Below are 18,437 nucleotides of genomic sequence, written 5' to 3'. Positions count from 1 at the left end.
AGATGACGAGAGAAGTTACAAATCAAAGTTTGTGATACTCAAGAAGAGTCTTGACGCCATTAACTAAGATGCCCTCTAAAATCTTGAAGCACATCAGGAGAAATCCTAGCTTCATGCCACCTCCTCCAAATTACCAATGGAGGCTAGGAAAGTCATACTATGAATACCACAGAGCATAAGATCATCTGACTGATGATTGATGGAGGTTGAATCATATAATCCAAAACATGGTTGATTAGGGAAAACTTAGGTGGTACGTAGTAATAGCAAAAAAAGAGCCTAGGAGGTGAGATACCCCACCTCTACCTCTAAGGAGACCACCACCAACATAAGAATATAAAGATTAGAGAGTACTCAACACCATCTTTAGAGAATTTGGGTCTGATAAGGTAATTGAAATCTCACATCAGATTAAGGTTAGGAAGTTATAACATGATAAAGAGGTCCACCAAATCTCAAAGAAAGCAGTCATGGCGCGAGTACTTGAAATAGTCTAGGGAAATAAGGCAACAACATTACTGAGAAGGAGTTGGAAGGGGTGAAAATTCCACACAACGATGCCCTAGTCGTTACATTGGTAGTTGGAATGGTGGACCTAAAATGAATCCCTATCAATGTTGGAAGTACGATAGACATTCTCTTTTAATCAACAGCTGAGGGTTAGAACACGTTGAAGTTAAGGTGTATGGATTCAAAGGAAATCTAGTATTGCTTGTTGGGGAAGTCACCCTACCCGTAGCAGTAGGGCCTGAGGTGGTGATAACTAGATTTGTGGTAATTGAGGCCAATTCATCCTACAATGCCATACTAGAGAAGAGGTAAATACATGAAATGAAGGTTGTACCCTCAACTTATCATCAGGTCATGCGTTTCTTGACTAGAAAAAGGCTTATGGAGATAAGAGAAGACTAGGTGGCAATCTAAAACTATTTTGCCAATGCGATAAAAGAAGGAAGGAATAGATAGCATAAAGATCGAATTGAAGGAGCAAAACCCAACCCATTCAAGGGTCAAGATCAATAATAATTATAAAAGGAACCATTGATAGAGAAGGTATCAATGATAGAAAGGTTGGTCAATTTAGGGGAAGAAGGTGTACATCTGACCTTTGTAAGGTCAAGATTGTGTGATAAAGAAAGGTGGAAAATGACCCAGTTCTTGAGGAAAAATCGGATGGTTTTGCGTGATCTTTGAGAGGCATGCCAGGTATAGATCCACAAGTCACAGTTCATCATTTGCACTTGGACTATGGATTATGGCCTGTATAGTAGAGACCTCGAAGGTTAGCCCCAAGACCGAGGCAAGTTGTCAATGAGGATGTAATTAGGTTATTGGAAGCTGGATTCATTCGAGAGGTACAATTTTTGACTTGGATTGCGAACATAGTTGCGATACCTAAAAAAGATGGTCAAGTAAGGGTATGCATTGACTTCACTAATCTCAAAAAGGCTTATCCAAAAAATGGATTTCCTCTCTCGAGGATAGATAAGTTGGTAGATTCTACAATTGGACATGAAAGACTTTCATTCATGAACGGGTATTTAGGGTACAACCGGATACAACTTGCTCCCAAAGACCAAGAAAAGATGGCATTTATTACAGAGCAATGCCTCTTTTGATACAAGGTAATGTCATTCAGCATAAAGAATGCTGGAGCGACATACCAAAAACTAGTGACTAAGATGTTCGAGGACAAGATCGAAAGAACAATGAAGGTGTACATAGATGATATGCTTGCCAAGAGCAAACAATTTGAAGATCATATGGAACACCTAGTAAAAACGTTCACTCAGTTGAGAGAATACGGAATGTGCCTCAATCTGATGAAATGCACATTCGTAGTTTTGTCAGGAAAATTCCTCAACTATATGGTGACAAAGAGGGGAATAAAAGCTAAACCAGATTAGATAATGGCATTAGCGAAGATGCCTTCTCCAACTTGCATGAAGAAAGTACAGAAGCTAGCCTGACGAGTTTTCGCGCTCTGTAGATTCGTTTCGAGGTCTTTAGATAAGTTTCGACCACTCTTTGTACTTCAAGAAAGGGACAAGGTTTGAATGGACAGTGCAATGCAAAAAGGCCTTCCTTGATTTGAAAACTTATCTCGGGACACCTCTAGCCCTGAGCAAACCAATGGACGAGGAGATTTTAGGCATTTATATATTGGCTACTCTGGTGATGATAAACTAAGTTCTATATAGTACGGAGGACAAAAAGGAATCACCGATCTACTTTATAAGCAAAATGTTGGGTGAGTCCAAAGTTAAGTACAACATTACTGAGAAGATTGGACTAACACTAGTATATTCAGCGTAGAAATTAAGGCCCTATTTCCAAGCCCACAAAGTCAAGGTCATTACGGACTACCCGCTCAAGGAAGTCCTCTATAGGTTAGAGTAATCTAGACGAATTGCTAAATTGGTGATTAACTTAGGGGAATTCGATTTAACTTTTGAACCAAGAAGAGCTCAGAAGGGATAGGTAGTAATAGATTTCCTAGCTAACTTTATAGTAAAGGATCCATATTGGGTAGAGGAAGAAGATGTGGAACCACTTGAAGATGATAGACCCAACCCTATGAGCCCAAAAACCTGATGGGGGTTATTCATTGATGAGGCAGCTAATTTTTTAGGATTGGGCATTGGAATGGTATTAGTTACTCCGAGCAACGACAAGTTAGAAAATTTGGTAAAAGTTGGATTTAGAGCTTCCAACAATGAAATAGAGTATGAAGAGATACTCAAAGGGTTAAAGATGGCTCGAAATCTAAAAAATCCAAGCATTTCAACTCTATATCAATTCTTAGCTGGTGGTGGAGCAATGTAAAGGGGAATACCAAACGAGGGATAAAAAGATGGCCAAATATGTGAACCTCATCCAGGAATCGATTTAGCAGTTTAAAAATGTCAAAATAGTATGAATATCTATAGATGACAATAGGCACGCCGATTTACTGGCATATATTGCATCAATGCTTGGGAAAATGGAAGTTCGAACCATACCAGTCGAATTTCATAACAGACCAAGCACTAAGATCGAAAGGGTAAAATACTTCATGAAGATAGAAAAAAGACCGAGCTAGAAAGATGATATAGTAAAATACCTAAGGTCGGGAGTTCTTCCAGAAAATCCCAAGTAGGCTTGGAAGTTAAGAAGGAAAGGGGGTCTGTACATCATGATAGACGGAGAATTCTATAGGATGTCATACGGTGGCCCACACTTAAGATGCTTAGATACATAAGAAGCAAGGCTAGTATTGGACAAGATACACGAAAGGGTGTACGGGCACCATGCGAAAGGAAGGTCATTGACTCACAAAGCAATAACCCAGAGGTATTACTGGTTGTACATGCAAGAAGATGCAAAGTTCACTCAGAAGTGCAATTAAGTGTCATAAGCATGCTCGGATTATTCATCAATCATAAGAGGCATTGCATTCAATCGATAGTCCATGGCATTTCATTATCCCCTTTGGACATCATAGGACCTTTTCTCCGAGTCATCGCTAAAAGGGATTCCTGCTCGTCGAAACTGATTACTTCACCAATGTATAGAGATTGTGCCATTAACTCAGATCAAGGAAAAAGATGTGGTCAAGTTCTTGTGGGAACAAATCATAACTAGGTTTGGGATACCGTACGTCGTGGTGATCGACGACAAGAAGCAATTCAAAAGAAGCCTTATAATGGCTTATTATTGGAATATGAAGGAGGTTGAATTCCACACCAAGGTACCCACAGGGAAACTAATAGGCCAAGGCATCGAACAAAACAAATTCTGGATAGCTTGAAGAAGTTAAACGAGTGAAAATGAAGGTGAGTAAACAAGCTACATATCATTTTATGGGCTTATCGAACTATGGCACTTATCACCGTTCCCTCTAGCATATGGGAAGGATGTAGTAATTCCAATAGAAATATAGGTTCCCGACTTAGTAGAACTAGTATGGCTAGAGACATCGTCAACGATGAGTTTATATCTTGGAACCTCGATTGGATGAATGAGATGAGAGAAAGGGTGCAGGAGCGACTCGGGCTATAGCATCAGGAGTTGAAAAGTCTTATGATCGAAAGATGCGCAAAATCAAGAGACTTGATGCTGAGGAAAGTTTTCCAAAACACACGAGTTCCAAAAAATGAAAAACTTAGGAAAGGCCTTACATTATCGATAAGCTCGATAAAGTTGGGGCATCCATCTAAAGATAATGGTTGGAGATTCAATCGAATCACCGTGGGATGCTTTTAATCTGAAAATGTATTATCAGTAGGAAATAATAAGTTAGGTATTTCTTTTATTTCACTTTCAGTCAAAGTAAAATAGTCTGTGGGATATTTTATTACTTTCTTTTAATTCAGTTGTTAAAAATTTACAAGGATTCTTTAGGGGAAGGTCCCAAGTTAAGTTAATTTATATATATCCTTTTGTTCTCTCTTGAACTACTGAATTTCCATTGAGTCTGATTTCCTATTTTGTGAATGCACAAAGAATCTCATAAGGCAAGAAGGTTGATTCTATGTGAACCGAGTTTCACTCTATGAGGTGAGTAAAGAAAAAAAGTTCATAAGGCAAGAAAGACAGCTCAATGTGAACCAAGCTTCACTCTATGAGGTGAATAAAGCAAAACATTTCACAAGGCAAGAAAGTCAGTTCTATGTGAACCGAGATTCACTCAATGAGGTGAGTGAAGCAAAGAATTTCATATGGCAAGAAGGTGGGTTCTATGTGAACCGAGCTTCACTCTATGAGGTGAGTGAAGCAAAAAAAAAATTATAAGGCAAAAAGATTAGTTTGATGTGAACTGAGCTTCACTCTATGAGGTTAGTGAAGCAAAAAATTTCATAAGGCAAGAAGGTCGGTTCGATGTGAACCGAGCTTCACTCTATGAGACGAGTGAAACAAAAAATTTCATTAGGCAAGAAGGTCGGTTCTATATGAGTCGAGCTACACTCTATGAGATGAGTGAAGAAAAAAATTTCATACAGAAGAAAGATCGATTCTATGTGAACTGAGCTTCACTCTATGAGGTGAGTAAAACAAAAAAATTTGTTAGGGTCGATTCTATGAGAATCAAGCTTTACTCTATTTCATAAGGTAAGAAAGGTCAGTTCTATGTGAACCAAACCTTACTCTATGAAGAAAAAATAGTCAGGATTAAAAAATTTATTAATAGAATTTTGTAAAATGACATAAGGAGGAATGCAAAAAAATGGGAAACATATTCATTGATATGAAAAAAAGTTACATTAAAAGAAAATTTTATAAAAGTACCCTAGACCTCCACATGGTCAACAAGCATGACTTTAGAGGTAAAAGGGTCGGACACGAAGGAGACTGGAACAATGTCGGAAGGCATCAGGGGATGAGAATTGAAACTAGTGTGGGATACGATCAAGGGAGGAGCCTTCTAGAGTTCGAGGATGGTGGCTTTGAGCCTAGCTAGGAGCTTCCACTCCTCTTATAGGGCTTCATCCCAGTCCTTCACATTCTCAGCAACTTTCTACTCCTCGAGAACCTTAGTTTTCAACTCCTCCTTCTCTTCCAGTTCCTTCATCATCTAGTCCAACTGGCCCTCAAAGGACAAGTAGCTCTGAGTCAGTTGGTCCTACAAGGTCTTGAGCTTCTCTTGCAACCCTCCAACCTGACCTTAAGGTTAGATATCTCCTTGTCCTTCGCCTAAAGAGAGGAATAGGAAGAATAGACACTTTGGAGATCATTTGATCCTCCTATAGCAAGGGCAAACAACCCATGCTAAGCCTGAAAGAACATCATCAATTTAAACATCAATAAAGGCAAAACATAAAGTTCTAAGAAAGGAAAAGGGAAGAAGGAAAGAGTAACTTGGCCAGGTGGCCACAAAGATTGTCCATGAAAGATACTAGATCCTTTACAAAAAAAGTTGGTGGTCACTTTCTTGAGGCTTCCCTCTATCAACCCCTGGCCAACTTTGGGGTTAACCAATGCCGAAGCCCCTGGGGGGATCCTCGTTGTGAGGATCTTCTCCTTGGGAGGGACTGCCTAAGGAAGGATCCCTTGGTTCCGCAGTCCTTTTCAGCAAGGACTAGGGGAACATCTTAATCCCCCCAAAAAAAAAGCATTATTTAGCCTTCTGTTGATCAGAGCTCAATCGGGTAGCCTAGTCAACCTAGTTACTACTCCCCAATTAGGAGCTCATTCGAGATGGAGGGATGTGGGAAGAAGGATCGGTCAAAGGCAAGACGAAAAGAGGAATAGCAGTGGCTTCGGTAAGAGGGCACTTAGGGATGTGGGAAGAAGGATTGATAGAAGGCAAGACAAAGAAGGGAGCTTTGATAAGAAGGCGCTTACATGTGGAGGTCGGTGGCTAATGAGTTGGGAGGACATTTCCTCATCGAACTCGGAATTAGAAAGTCCAAGGTTGAATGAAGAAAAGTGGTAGAAGAAAGAATGGTGGTTTGGGAAGGACGAAAAAAGCCTTCTCCCAGATGAAGAAAGGTGGTGAGGGGAAGAGTTGGTGAGAGGGTAGTGAGCTTCTTCCTAAACTTCTTTTCCTTGAAAATGAACTCAAGGATAGGAAAGGGAGGTGGACTCTTATCCTTCACACCTGCAGAAGCTAAAGAAAAACGAGTAGATTAATAAAAAAATGGATAATGTCAAAATAAAAGAAATAAAGAATATACATATTTCCTACTTGTCCAATTGAAATAATAATTTTTTAGGGAAAGTATGGATTGTCCCTCTGCATACTCTCAAGAACCCGTAAGCCTGGCCGAGTTGAGGAACCATTCTTTATCAGTCTCGGGTACTTGAAGCAACACCTCCCCACCCTGTCTCTTCAGTAGGTAGAAGAATTCAAGCCGCTTGGGATTATTGGAGAGCATGCATTGGGCCCAAATATAAATAAGACCGAGGTTTTGACCTTTACGGAGATAGGAGTTCATCAGCTCAATCACGAAGATGAGACCGAAAAGTTTTTCGTCATCTGCCCAGGAATCTTATGGTAGAAACTCAACACCTCGCGGATCAGTGAGGAAAAAAGAACTTTGAGGCCAACCTTGAACTGACCCCAGAACGCAATGGTTGAATCCCTCTCCCAAGTTTCTTCAGGGGTCGGAGTATTGCACCATTCTATGGACACCCTAGAACTGAAAACATGGCTCAAAAGTTCTCAATAGAAGGCTTCACAAGAACATAAGGTTTTTTACTCATGATTTTTTAGGATTTTTTACAAGAGAAAAATTCACCTAGAATGGTGAAATAGAGAAGAAAAAAGGAAAAGATAAGAAGGGATACTTGAAGCAAGAAAGGGAGGAGAGGGAAAAAAACAAAGCTTTGGCCAGAAAATTCAAACGAAGATGGAGCTCAAGAGGAGAAATTGGCATTACTTCAGCAAGGAAAATGGAAAAAAGTGAAAATGAGGGAGAAAAGAAAGGTATTTATAGGAAAAATAACCTCGAGATGCGTTACTCATCCTACAGTCAGGTAACCGAATGCCATGCGCCCCGAGTCCAACCAATAGGGAAGTGCCATGTGGAAAAATTCAATTGTTGGGGAAGTCGAACAAGAGCAATAAAGGCATCCTCATAAAGAAGCGACGGCTCAAGGTTGTAGACCAACCAGGGCAAGACATGTATGACAGCTAATTAATGCATGCATTGGGAACCAAAGTTGAGAACTTGTGCCATTTTAAGAGATATAGGTCGAAAAAGTTGATCACTCAATGGTAAGATATTTATAAGATAACGCCGCGCCATTCAGAAAAAAGGGAAGTTCATTATTCTCTTTCTTCCAAATGCGTTTGAGCATTTGCTCGGAGTTTCTATGAGAATGTATTACTCAAGAGAACGGAACTACGTGAACAAACACAATGCGAAAAAAGCTCAAATTTGATAGCCTTGGGCTGTCAAATTTCATAAAATTCGACTAACAAAGGGGTCGAATTTTTCATTGTCAATTTTTTTTTTTTTTCGATGGGTTAAAACTGTCAAATTAATGAAGGATGGGAGAAATTCAACAATTCTAAGCCATTAAATCTGGGGATTTCGACAGTTCTAAACTGTCAAAATTCAGTTTCTAAAATTCATGGACCTTGTCCCATCAATTTTTTCTGTCAAATTTTCCAGTTTTCATGTAATGAAAGAGGGATCTAATCCCTGGGATTTCAAGATTTGGACGACAAAATTAAAAGGGATTCTTAGAGAGAAGATCCTATATGATTCCAATCCCATGAAAAAAAGGAGATAAGGTTGGAAACGTATAAAAAAAGAATCATTTCTCTATAAATAAGGATGAATCCCCGTATCAAAGGTATGCAAAATTTTCTGCAAAAACTTTATTCTAAAGAATTTGATAGAATCTAATTTAGGCATTGGATGCTCTGTGAAACAGTTAATAGGGAAATTTTTTTGGAAGTGTTGTGCATCACACAGAACAAAAGCAATCTCGAGGTAATCACAAAATTGACCTGTACATAAGTCATTGATAAGTAGGGTTGATAAAAGAAAAAAAATGAATTGAGGGAAGGTGCAAAGAAGCCATTAATGGCGGTGCTTGATGTTTGGGTATTTTTATGAAGGCATCGTACAAAAGTGTTAAGGAAACAGCGCAGAACGAGGAAGTGAGACTCGTGGAGGAAAAACGAGAGGGCAGTCAAGCAGCAGAGGGAAGTAAAGAAAGAACGATAACGAAAAGAGGGTTGCAGTGAGTTTGTTGTGCAGGTGGCGTGTGAGTGGAAACGTGTTTAGGAAGGTTAAATAGCATTGTGATGGACGCATGTAACGCACCTACAAGGTTGCTGTGTGGAGATTTACACGTGCATGCCACGACGTAACATAGTTTCCAAAAGAAAGGAACAACGTCTGCAATAATAACTGCTGATGAATAAGGTTCAGAATAAAAGGTTTGATAGTTCCAGGTCAATATAAATGAAAGATAGTCATGTATTATAAGGAAAAGAATACTAAAATATATATATATATATATATGGGTGGGGTTTACCCCCATTACGACTCATATTGTGACACATCGTTTTATCTTATATGGGCAAAAATCTTTGGAATTGACTGATTTTTTGTGAGGATAATCTCTATGGTGAGGAGATCATCCTTGCCAAAAATCAGCTCATTATGAAACTTCTAGCCCCATGTTTACAAGTTGAAAATTTTTAGACCGTCCAATTTTTGTAAATCAATTTTGATGGGGTTAGAAGTTTTGGAATGGGATGATTTTTTGCCAGGATGATCCCCTCATCACAGAGATCATTCTCACAAAAAATCAGCCCATTCCAAACATTTTTGCCCATATAAGACAAACGGTGTGTCGCAATGTGAGTCGTAATGGGGGTCGTAAGAACCCCACCCTATATATATATATATATGTAGATGCACGAAATTGCTCTACACTTTTTCCTCTCTTAGCTCGGGGGGACCTGCAAATCAGCCCACTCCGACGATCAAGTTAGACAAATTGGTCAGTTTAGTTTTTAAGAGAAGAAGATTTCGAACCTCTTTTACTCATAGTTTTCCTCCTTATATAGGCGTTAAACTTAATCGTTTTCTGTGCCACCCTCTTAGGTAACCTAGGGTAGTTAGCTCACCCCTGACATGTCAGCTGCAGGAGTTGTTGCAACTGCCCTATCACTTCTGAGAAAATCAGAGTTGATCTGACATGATGTGGGTTGTCAGGACTGACTGTCTATCATTGGCACATCTGTCAGATTTGTCCTACCGACCTACACTGCAGTTGCCCGGACCACTTCATCGGCTGATGGCTTAGTTCCTAGCCTCGAATCCGTGCATCCGTCGAGGTTAATAAACAGAGCAAAAGTCGTAGTTCGTCCGACCTTAAAATCATTAATTCTGACCCTTATTTGAGCCACGTGTCCGTGCTCAAGAATTTCCCCCACAATACCCCCTCTTGAGGGCTCGGGCAGAATGATCGGGTACTCGAGAATATTAATAAGAAATTAGAAAACTGACACGTGGCTACCTCTCATTGGGTCTCAGCTAAGATTAATGATTTCTTTATGGTGAATCGTTACCCAGCCTTTCCGTTTTTCGAGGGCGACAGTCGGTTGGGTTGTTATCGTAGTGTGCGTCCTATCTGTTGGTTTAAACGGCGCAATTATTGCATAGAGTACACGTGGCGCCCGGGGAATGGCTCGATTCGCGTGTAAAGGGGCGAACGGTCATATTGGATTTCTCAGCGTTTAATGCCTCACTATTGACCTGAGAAACCCTGTCCGTTTATCCCAAGTGCATATCTCGAGGCCCTTCTCGTCTATAAATGTCCCCCTCATCTCCTATTTTCATTTTCACTCTTGCTCTCCTTGCTGTTACGCTGCCCATTTGCCCCCTCGCGTGTCTTCCCTGCCCTCTCTCGTGCACCTGCTCCTGCCTTCGCCGCGCCGCTGCACGACCGGTGACCAGAAGCATCCAGCCTTTTCGCAAGGGAAAAAGTCAGAGAGGAATAAAAAAAGGTACAACGGCCAGGGCCCCCTCCCCTCTCCTCCTAACCTCCTTCACCCCCCTTTTTTTCTTCCAAATGGTCGGGGGGAAATCTCAGTGCCCCGCTCGCCCTCCATTAGAGGTGGTTAGGGACTCGTTTGGTGTCCCTAACTGCGTAACTATGTCCTACGTGGACGAGACCACACTGCTCAGGGAAGGTGCCCCTGGAACCACAGTGGTACACTGGGGGCAACTTAGGGCAGGCCTCAGAGTTCCCCTAAGTGGGTTGACTCGGGAGGTTTTAAATTTTTATAGGAGGGCTCCTGGCCAAATGAGCGGAAATTTCTTCCGACTCATCAGTGCTTTCGAGCACATGAACAGTAGGTTGGAGGACGGCCTCCAGCTTGGGCTCTGGGACATCAGGGGCCAATTTGTCCTGAAGAAGTGCCCGAACAGGCCGGGCTTCTTCTATTTATCAAAAAGGAGAGGGAAGCCGTCCTTGGTCGAGCTTCCTGACTCGGACAAGGAGTGGTTTTTGTACCAGATCCGACTGTCCGGTCAGTGGGAAAGTAATCCAGGCGATGAGCTTCCCCCCTTGGCTCGCTCCTCCTTCAACCCCCAAGGTGAGCCTTTACTTAGAGATCCTTCTCCTCGTTTTCTCAATTCTTCTTTTTCGTGACTGACTCCTTCTGCTTTTGAATCTTGCAGACCCGAACAAGGACAGGTTTCCGGGTGAGTCGGTGGTGATTACCCACCTCTTGTCGAACCCCGACCTCTACAACCACGCAGCAGCCTTCCTTCCCCCCACCATCCGACCTTCGAGCATGGCACTTCAATCCAAGCGCCCCCCTCTAGTTCTGGGCTCCGACTCCGAGGATGAAGTAGCGGAAGTCGCGCCCACCCCAGCTACTGGGGCCCCAATGGTGGGGGGCTCTGCCATCGAACAAGAAGAAGAAGAAGACCACCAGCCTCTGCTCAAGAGGCTGAGGAGGGGGCCTCACCCTTCTAAAGCCCCAGCGGCAGTGCTGCAGCTGCCCCCTCCTCCTGCTGCCGACAAAGCAAGCCAACCAGCGGAGCCCTCACACACATCCTCGGCTGGTTCGGCTCGTAGGGGAAATCTGCCCCTTCCTTCCCCCTGGCTGGTACAGCCATCAGTCAGGGAAAGGCCGGTGTCGGATAAGGACTCCGCCTTATCCGATCCGGCCGTAGCTAGGGCAATTTTCGACGCGTCCGCGCTTCCGCGGGATGTGGAGAAAGTGCGCCGAAGTTTTGTTGGTGATTCGGCAAAATTTTCGAATGAAGCGTTCCGAGCTTTGGCTATGGTAAGTCTCTTACTTTTTGTTTTTGATTTGATACTATTTTCCTGCGTTTGTGCCTTTCTAATGCTTTTCTCTTTCTTCCTACTAGGCCCAGCATGCCATGGCCAAACTCGTTGAGGCTAGCGATACCTCGGCGCGAGACCTCAAATCCGTGGAGGGTCGTATTCTTCAGCTCCAGGCTGAGAGGGATATGGCTGCGGCCAGCTCCCAAAAGCTCCAAAAAAGCTTGGATAGCGCACTATCCGAGCTGGAGCAAAATAAAAACCGCTTGACTTTGGCAGAGGGAAAAATCTCGTCGTTGGAGGAGTTGGTGAAGGCGAAAGAAGTGGAGCAAGAGAGAGCTCTTCAGGACCAACTCAACTCCCTCCAAGCCCAGCTCGATTCCTCGGAGGAAGCTTGGGAAACGACCTACAACAAACTAAAGGCAAAGCTGAGGAAAGCCGAGGCGGCTGCAAAGAAGCCGGAGGTGATTCCAGAAGTGGTAACAGCCACTGTTCCTGACCTTCCTGCCGAAGATCCAGCTGCTCCTGTCGAAAATCAGGCCCCCGATGAAGCCGAAGTCACGCCTGAAGCGGATGCATAGTTTTTCTTCTTTTTTTTGTAGCACAATTTTGTAACTTCATATGTAATCCCAATGGAGATATATAAATATATATATTTTTTGTCGACTCTTGTGCCTCCCATTTTTTTTTTTGCTTTCTTTTTTCTGCTTTTATGTTAAAGCCTATTGCTTAAGAAACCCCGAGATAATTAACTCTACGTAACTCCTTAGGCTCGTCATTTGTTCAAGATAGAGATCTTGTCTTGATCTTAACATTTTAGCATGGACTTGATGCCAGTGAAGAAACCGGGGATCTGACTCTGAATCAGGCTCCTTAGTTGAGCTTGGGTCCCGAGGATGGGCCAGGTCATTAGTATCGAACGAATTCCTCAGCTAGGCTCGACTACTATTGAGGGGCCGGCGCTGTATCCTTAGCCAGCTCCACAGTCGGGCTTGGCTCCGGTTGAGGGGCCAAGGCTTTTACTATGAACCAACTCCTCAGTTGGGCTCGGCTCCTGTTGAGGAGCCGAGGATTTCCCTTAGTCCAACTCCTCAGTTGAGCTTGGTCCCCGTGGTGGGACCAAGGCTTTTCCCTTTAGACCAACTCCTCAGTTGGGCTCGGCTCCTATGGAGGGGCAGAGGCTTTCCCTTAGTCCAACTACTTAGTTGGGCTTGGTCCCCGTGGTGGGACCAAGGCTTTTTCCATCAGACCAACTCCTCAGTTGGGCTCGGCTCCTATGGAGGGGCCGAGGCTTTCCCTTAGTCCAACTCCTCAGTTGGGCTTGGTCCCCGTGATGGGTCCAAGGCTTTTCCCATCAAACCAACTCCTTAGTTAGGCTCGGCTCCTATGGAGGGGCCGAGGCTTTCCCTTAGTCCAACCCCTCGGTTGGGCTTGGTCCCCGTGGTGGGACCAAGGCTTTTTCCATCAGACCAACTCCTCAGTTGGGCTCGGCTCCTATGGAGGGGCCGAGGCTTTCCCTTAGTCCAACTCCTTAGTTGGGCTTGGTCCCCATGATGGGTCCAAGGCTTTTCCCATCAGACCAACTCCTCAGTTGGGCTCGACTCCTATGGAGGGACCGAGGCTTTCCCTTTGGTAGCAGGCATAGGCGCAAAGATGACTTTATTGATAATATTTCTTTAAATTGAATACATTCCATGGTGATTGAATTACGTCCCCCGCCGATGTCTCCAAGTAGTACACGCCTGTTTCCCCGACTTTGCACACAATGTATGGTCCTTCCCAGTTACAGCCGAGCTTTCCACTATTGACTTCCTTGGTGTTGGAAAATACCTTTCGTAACACCATATCGCCGACTTTGAACTCCCTATGACGTACCTTCCGATCATAAGACCTCTTCAACACCTGTTGGTACCGTGCCAATCTCTCTATGACCCTTTCCCGTGTCTCATCCAACCAATCTAAATTCCGAGCCACCATTTCATCATTGAACTCTGTCTCAGCCACTTGCGTCCTCGTAGTAGGAACCTGTATCTCGGTTGGAATAACAGCCTCCGTTCCATAGGCTAGTGCGAACGGAGTGTAACTTGTTGCCTTTCTTACCGTAGTCCGGTATGCCCATAGGACGCTGTGTAGCTCGTCTACCCATCTTCCCTTATGTTCCGCCAACTTCTTCTTCAAGTTCCCGAGGATTGTTTTGTTGGATGCTTCAGCTTGGCCATTTCCTTGTGGATATCTTGGTGAAGACTGCAGTGATCGGATTCCGTATTCCTTGAAGTACGATTGCACGCGATTGCCCTTGAACTGCGTTCCGTTATCGGAGATCAGCGCATAAGGGATTCCAAAGCGCGTTATGATGTGCTCCCAAGTGTATTTGATGACTTCCTCTTCCCTAATCCGCGTGAGGGGGACAGTTTCCACCCATTTAGTAAAATAGTCTGTAGCTACAATGATGAATAGCTTACCCCCCTTTCCCCGAGGTAGAGGACCAACGATGTCCATCCCCCATATCGAGAACGGCCAGGGTGATTTCATAGGATGGAGTTCGCTGGCCAGTTGCAAATGCATAGGGGCATGTTTTTGGCATTGATTGCAGGTCCTTACATACTTCTTACAGTCTTCCTGCATCCTGGGCCAAAAGTAGCCCTGACTGATAACCTTATTGGCGAGCGACCGTCCTCCCGAATGATTGCCGCAGATTCCCTTGTGGATTTCCGCCATTATGAGCTCGGATTCTTCCTTAGTAAGGCATTTAAGAAGTGGTCCCCCGAAGGACATCCTATACAGCTCATCCCCAACGATAGTATATTTGCGGACCTGCCGAAGCAATTTTCTGGCTTCCCCCTTGTCTGCTGGCAGAACTTTTGAATGGAGATATTGCGTGAAGTCTTCTATCCATCCCGAGGTTCTTTCTGCCTGTGCGCATTCCTTTTCCTCGTGTTCGATGCTTGCTTTAGGCAGGTATTCCACCGGTAAAGACCGTCCTTCCGTTTCTCCTAGCATTGAGGCAATGTATGCCAATGAATCCGCATGCCTGTTCTCATCCCTTGGTATCTGGCATATCTCCACTTGGTCGAACTTCTTAATCTCCCGCTTGACTGAGACTAGATATTTCGCCATGCGTTCGTCCTTTGCTTCAAATTTCCCATTGCATTGATTTGCTATAAGTTGATAATCGGTACATAGCTTTACCCAGCCGATTCTCAACTCGCTTGCCATTCTCAGTCCGTGGATGACTGCCTCGTACTCGGCTTCATTATTTGACGCCCCATACCCAAGCTTGATTATCTTTTCCAGTCTGTCGTTGCTTGGCGTTACAAGTACTATTCCCATCCCCGAGCCTGAGTAATTCGATGAACCATCGACAAAAATTCTCCAGCCTGCCTGCTTGTCCCACAACTCCACTTCTTCCGCCCCTTCGTCTTCGTTCTCCAACTCTTCCCAGTTCGAATCTTCAACCGGGAAATCAGCGAGGAAGTCTGCCAATACCTGTCCTTTTAATGTTGTCCGTGACTCGAATTGTAAGTCGTACTCGCCGAGGATCACAGCCCATCTCGCCATTCTCCTTGACTTCTCGGATCTGTGCATCATCTCTTTCAATGGGCTGTCCATCACAACTCGGACATGGTGTGAAAGGAAGTAAGGTCTGAGCTTGTGTGCTGAGTAGACGAGCGACAACCCCACCTTCTCCGTCCTGGTGTACTTCATCTCCGACAGGCCCAACGTTTTACTGACATAGTAAATAGGGTATTCCCGTCCCATATCGACTTTAAAGATAACCGAGCTTACTGACGATGAACTTGTTGCCAGGTAAACTCCCAACTCCTCTCCTTCTTCCAGAGAGCTAAGGATCGGTGGCTACCCCAAATACTTCTTTAGGTCGCTAAACGCTACTTCGCACTCCACCCCCCAGGTGAAATTCTTTTGTTTTCCCAACAACGTGAAGAGCGGACGACATCGATCGGATACCCTGGAGATAAACCTGTTCAGCGCAGCTATTCTCCCTGCCAATTTCTGCACTTGCTTTTGGTTAGTGGGGCTCGACATCTCTACTAAAGCCCAGATTTGGTCTGGGTTGGCCTCAATGCCTCTCCTGGTGATAATGTGCCCGAGGAATTTCCCAGAGGAGACCGTGAAAACATACTTCTTCGGATTCAACTTCATTTCGAAGCTCCTCAACCGATCAAAAGTTTGCTTGAGGTCTATAAGATGGTCCCCTGCTCACTTGCTTTTTACCAATAAATCGTCGATATATACCTCCACGATCTTCCCGATCAATCCTTTGAACATCTTTGTCACGAGTCTCTGGTAAGTGGCCCCGGCATTTCTCAAGCCGAACGGCATAACCTTAAAACAAAACAACCCTTGCTCGGTGATAAATGATGTTCGTTCCTGGTCCTCCACTGCCAGGGGGATCTGGTTATACCCCGAGTATCCGTCCATAAATGACATTCTCTCATGACCAGCAGTGGCATCGACCAACCTATCGATCTTTGGCAGCGGAAAGCTATCCTTTGGGCACGTCTTATTTAGGTTCGTGAAGTCAATGCACACTCTCACCCTCCCATCCTTCTTCGGTACTGCCACTATATTCGGTATCCATTCTGGGTACTCTACCTCCCTGATAAACCCGGCCTTTAAAAGCTTCTCGATTTCCTCATTTACCCCCTGCCTAAGGCGCGGAGATAGCCTCCTCGGCTTCTGTCTAACAGGTCGGAAGCTTTCATCCACATTTAATCTATGACACGCCACCGAATGGTCTATTCCAGGCATGTCCTCCAATGACCATGCGAACACGTCCTTGTTTGCCCTCAGAAGTTGGAGCAGTGCTGCCTTCTCCTCCTACAACATCGTGGTACCAATACTAACTAGCTGTCCTCCATCATCGTCGAGGTCCACGGCTTCGACTTCTTCAACTGTTACCCGCTGCTCCCACTGCAGCTGCTTCTGTAATCGCTATGAAGCTTCATTCCCAGTTGGGGGTACCTTTCTCTTCTTCTGAGGAATGGCCTCGGGGCCTCGGTCTTGCTTCAAGGCCAGGTGAAAACACCTCTGCGCCATCTCCTGGTCACCCCTGATCTCCATTATCCCTTCCTTACCCGGGAAACGAATAACTTGATGATAGGTTGACGGGACTGCTCTCATCTCGTGTATCCACCTTCGTCCCAGGATCGCGTTATAGGCTGAATCCGCATCTATTACCACGAATCTTGTCATTACCACTTTTGGCCCTGTAATGACCGGGAGTGTGATTTCCCCTACCGAACTGCTCGGAGCACCATTGAACCCATAGACGAGGGTCGGTGTTGGTTCCAGGCTCCCTGAAACTCCCATCCTCTTTGTCGCGCTTAGGAAGAGAATGTCCACCGCGCTTCCCGAATCCACCAGTATTCTACGGAGCTCGACGTTTCCCACTGGGAACGCGATTACTAATGCGTCCTGATGGGGCCTGGCTGTTCCCCTCAGGTCATCCTCTATGAACACAATTGCCCGGGAATCAGCTCCGTTGTTCGTCGTTCCTACTGTCCGTACTCCTGATGCCACACTGTTAACCCCGACCATATGTCCGATCTTTTTTACTCTTTCCCGCATCACCTGCCTAGATGGCATTTCGGCCCCCAGCACCCCCATGATGGTGTGAACTATTCTGCGTTTTTCCGTCTCTCTACGGCCTCCTTTAGTCGGCCATCTTTGTTCGGGCTTCCGCTCGGCTCTCTAGGCAGTTTCCCCTCTTATTCCTCTTTCCGCCGAGACATAACCTTTGAGTTTCCCTGCTTCAATCATATCCTGGATGATATGGCGCAGCCTGTAACAGTCCTCAGTAGGATGATCCTCAGCCTCATGGTACTCGCAATACGGTTTTCTCGGTTTCCCCTTATACCCCCGTGGTGGTTGAACGAAATCGGGTTCTCCCTTTATGTGCCTCAGTATCACGGATAGTTTTTCATTGAGCGGGGTATATACCCAGCCTCTCTTCCACCACGACTGCTCGTTCGAATCTCTCCGCCTTTTCTTGCTTCCTTCCCCTCCGAGGTGGGCCGGTATCTTTGTAGTATCCATTCCCCCTTCGTTGTTGGCCACTGTCTGAGCGCTTCGTCTCCTACCCTTCATGGATTCTTCCACCAGGATGTACTTTTCCACCTTTGCATACAAATCTTCCAGACGAGTAGGGTCAGACTTGATCAAGGACTCATGCAACCGTGTTCCCGGGATGACCGCAGCGATATACGCGGCGCAGGCTGTTGCCTCGTCCATGCCTTCTACATCCAGGGCTTTTGTTTGAAAACGAGTTACGAACGACCTGATACTCTCCCCAGGCTCCTGTCGAAGGTTAAATAGAGTGTTAACTCCGACCTTCTTCCTTCGCAGGTGCACAAACTGCCCAACAAACATTTCCTCTAGCTCGGAAAAATTCGTAATGGTCCCAATTGGTAAGGCCTGGAACCACATCATGGCCCCGAGCCTCAAGGTTGACGGAAATAGCTTGCAGAGTAATGGATCATCATTCTAGTACAACACCATTTGACTTCTGTAATGCAGTATATGGTCCATAGGATCTCGTGTTCCGTCATAAGTTTCAAACTTCGGCATGTGGAACGATCTGGGTGGCTCTGACTTCATTATCATCGACGAGAATGGTGTCCCTTTGAGTTCCCGAATTGAGCTCTGTACCTTTTGTGCGAGATCCTTCCCTCGTG

At 44.8% G+C, this 18,437-nt stretch overlaps 1 protein-coding gene across 1 annotated transcript; it reads right to left on the bottom strand.

The window, feature by feature from the left end:
- Positions 1–17,454: 17,454 nt before the first annotated feature.
- LOC147398350 (uncharacterized) lies at positions 17,455–18,192 on the bottom strand. Its single transcript, XM_086446705.1, has one exon. The coding sequence runs from the start codon at positions 18,190–18,192 to the stop codon at positions 17,455–17,457; it is 738 nt and encodes a 245-aa protein (XP_086302831.1).
- Between the last annotated feature and the right edge of the window lie 245 nt (positions 18,193–18,437).

The sequence above is a fragment of the Akebia trifoliata genome, chromosome 7 (assembly GCF_017979445.1).
Source record: "Akebia trifoliata isolate Shusen 1 chromosome 7, ASM1797944v1, whole genome shotgun sequence".
Lineage (NCBI taxonomy): Eukaryota > Viridiplantae > Streptophyta > Magnoliopsida > Ranunculales > Lardizabalaceae > Akebia > Akebia trifoliata.
The sequence above is the reverse complement of the archived record's forward strand: the minus strand, read 5'-3'. Positions and strand labels throughout refer to the sequence as shown.

Bases quoted from the DNA above. Each gene is read 5' to 3' on its own strand.
- LOC147398350 (XM_086446705.1), bottom strand. From the start codon at position 18,192: ATGATGTGGTTCCAGGCCTTACCAATTGGGACCATTACGAATTTTTCC.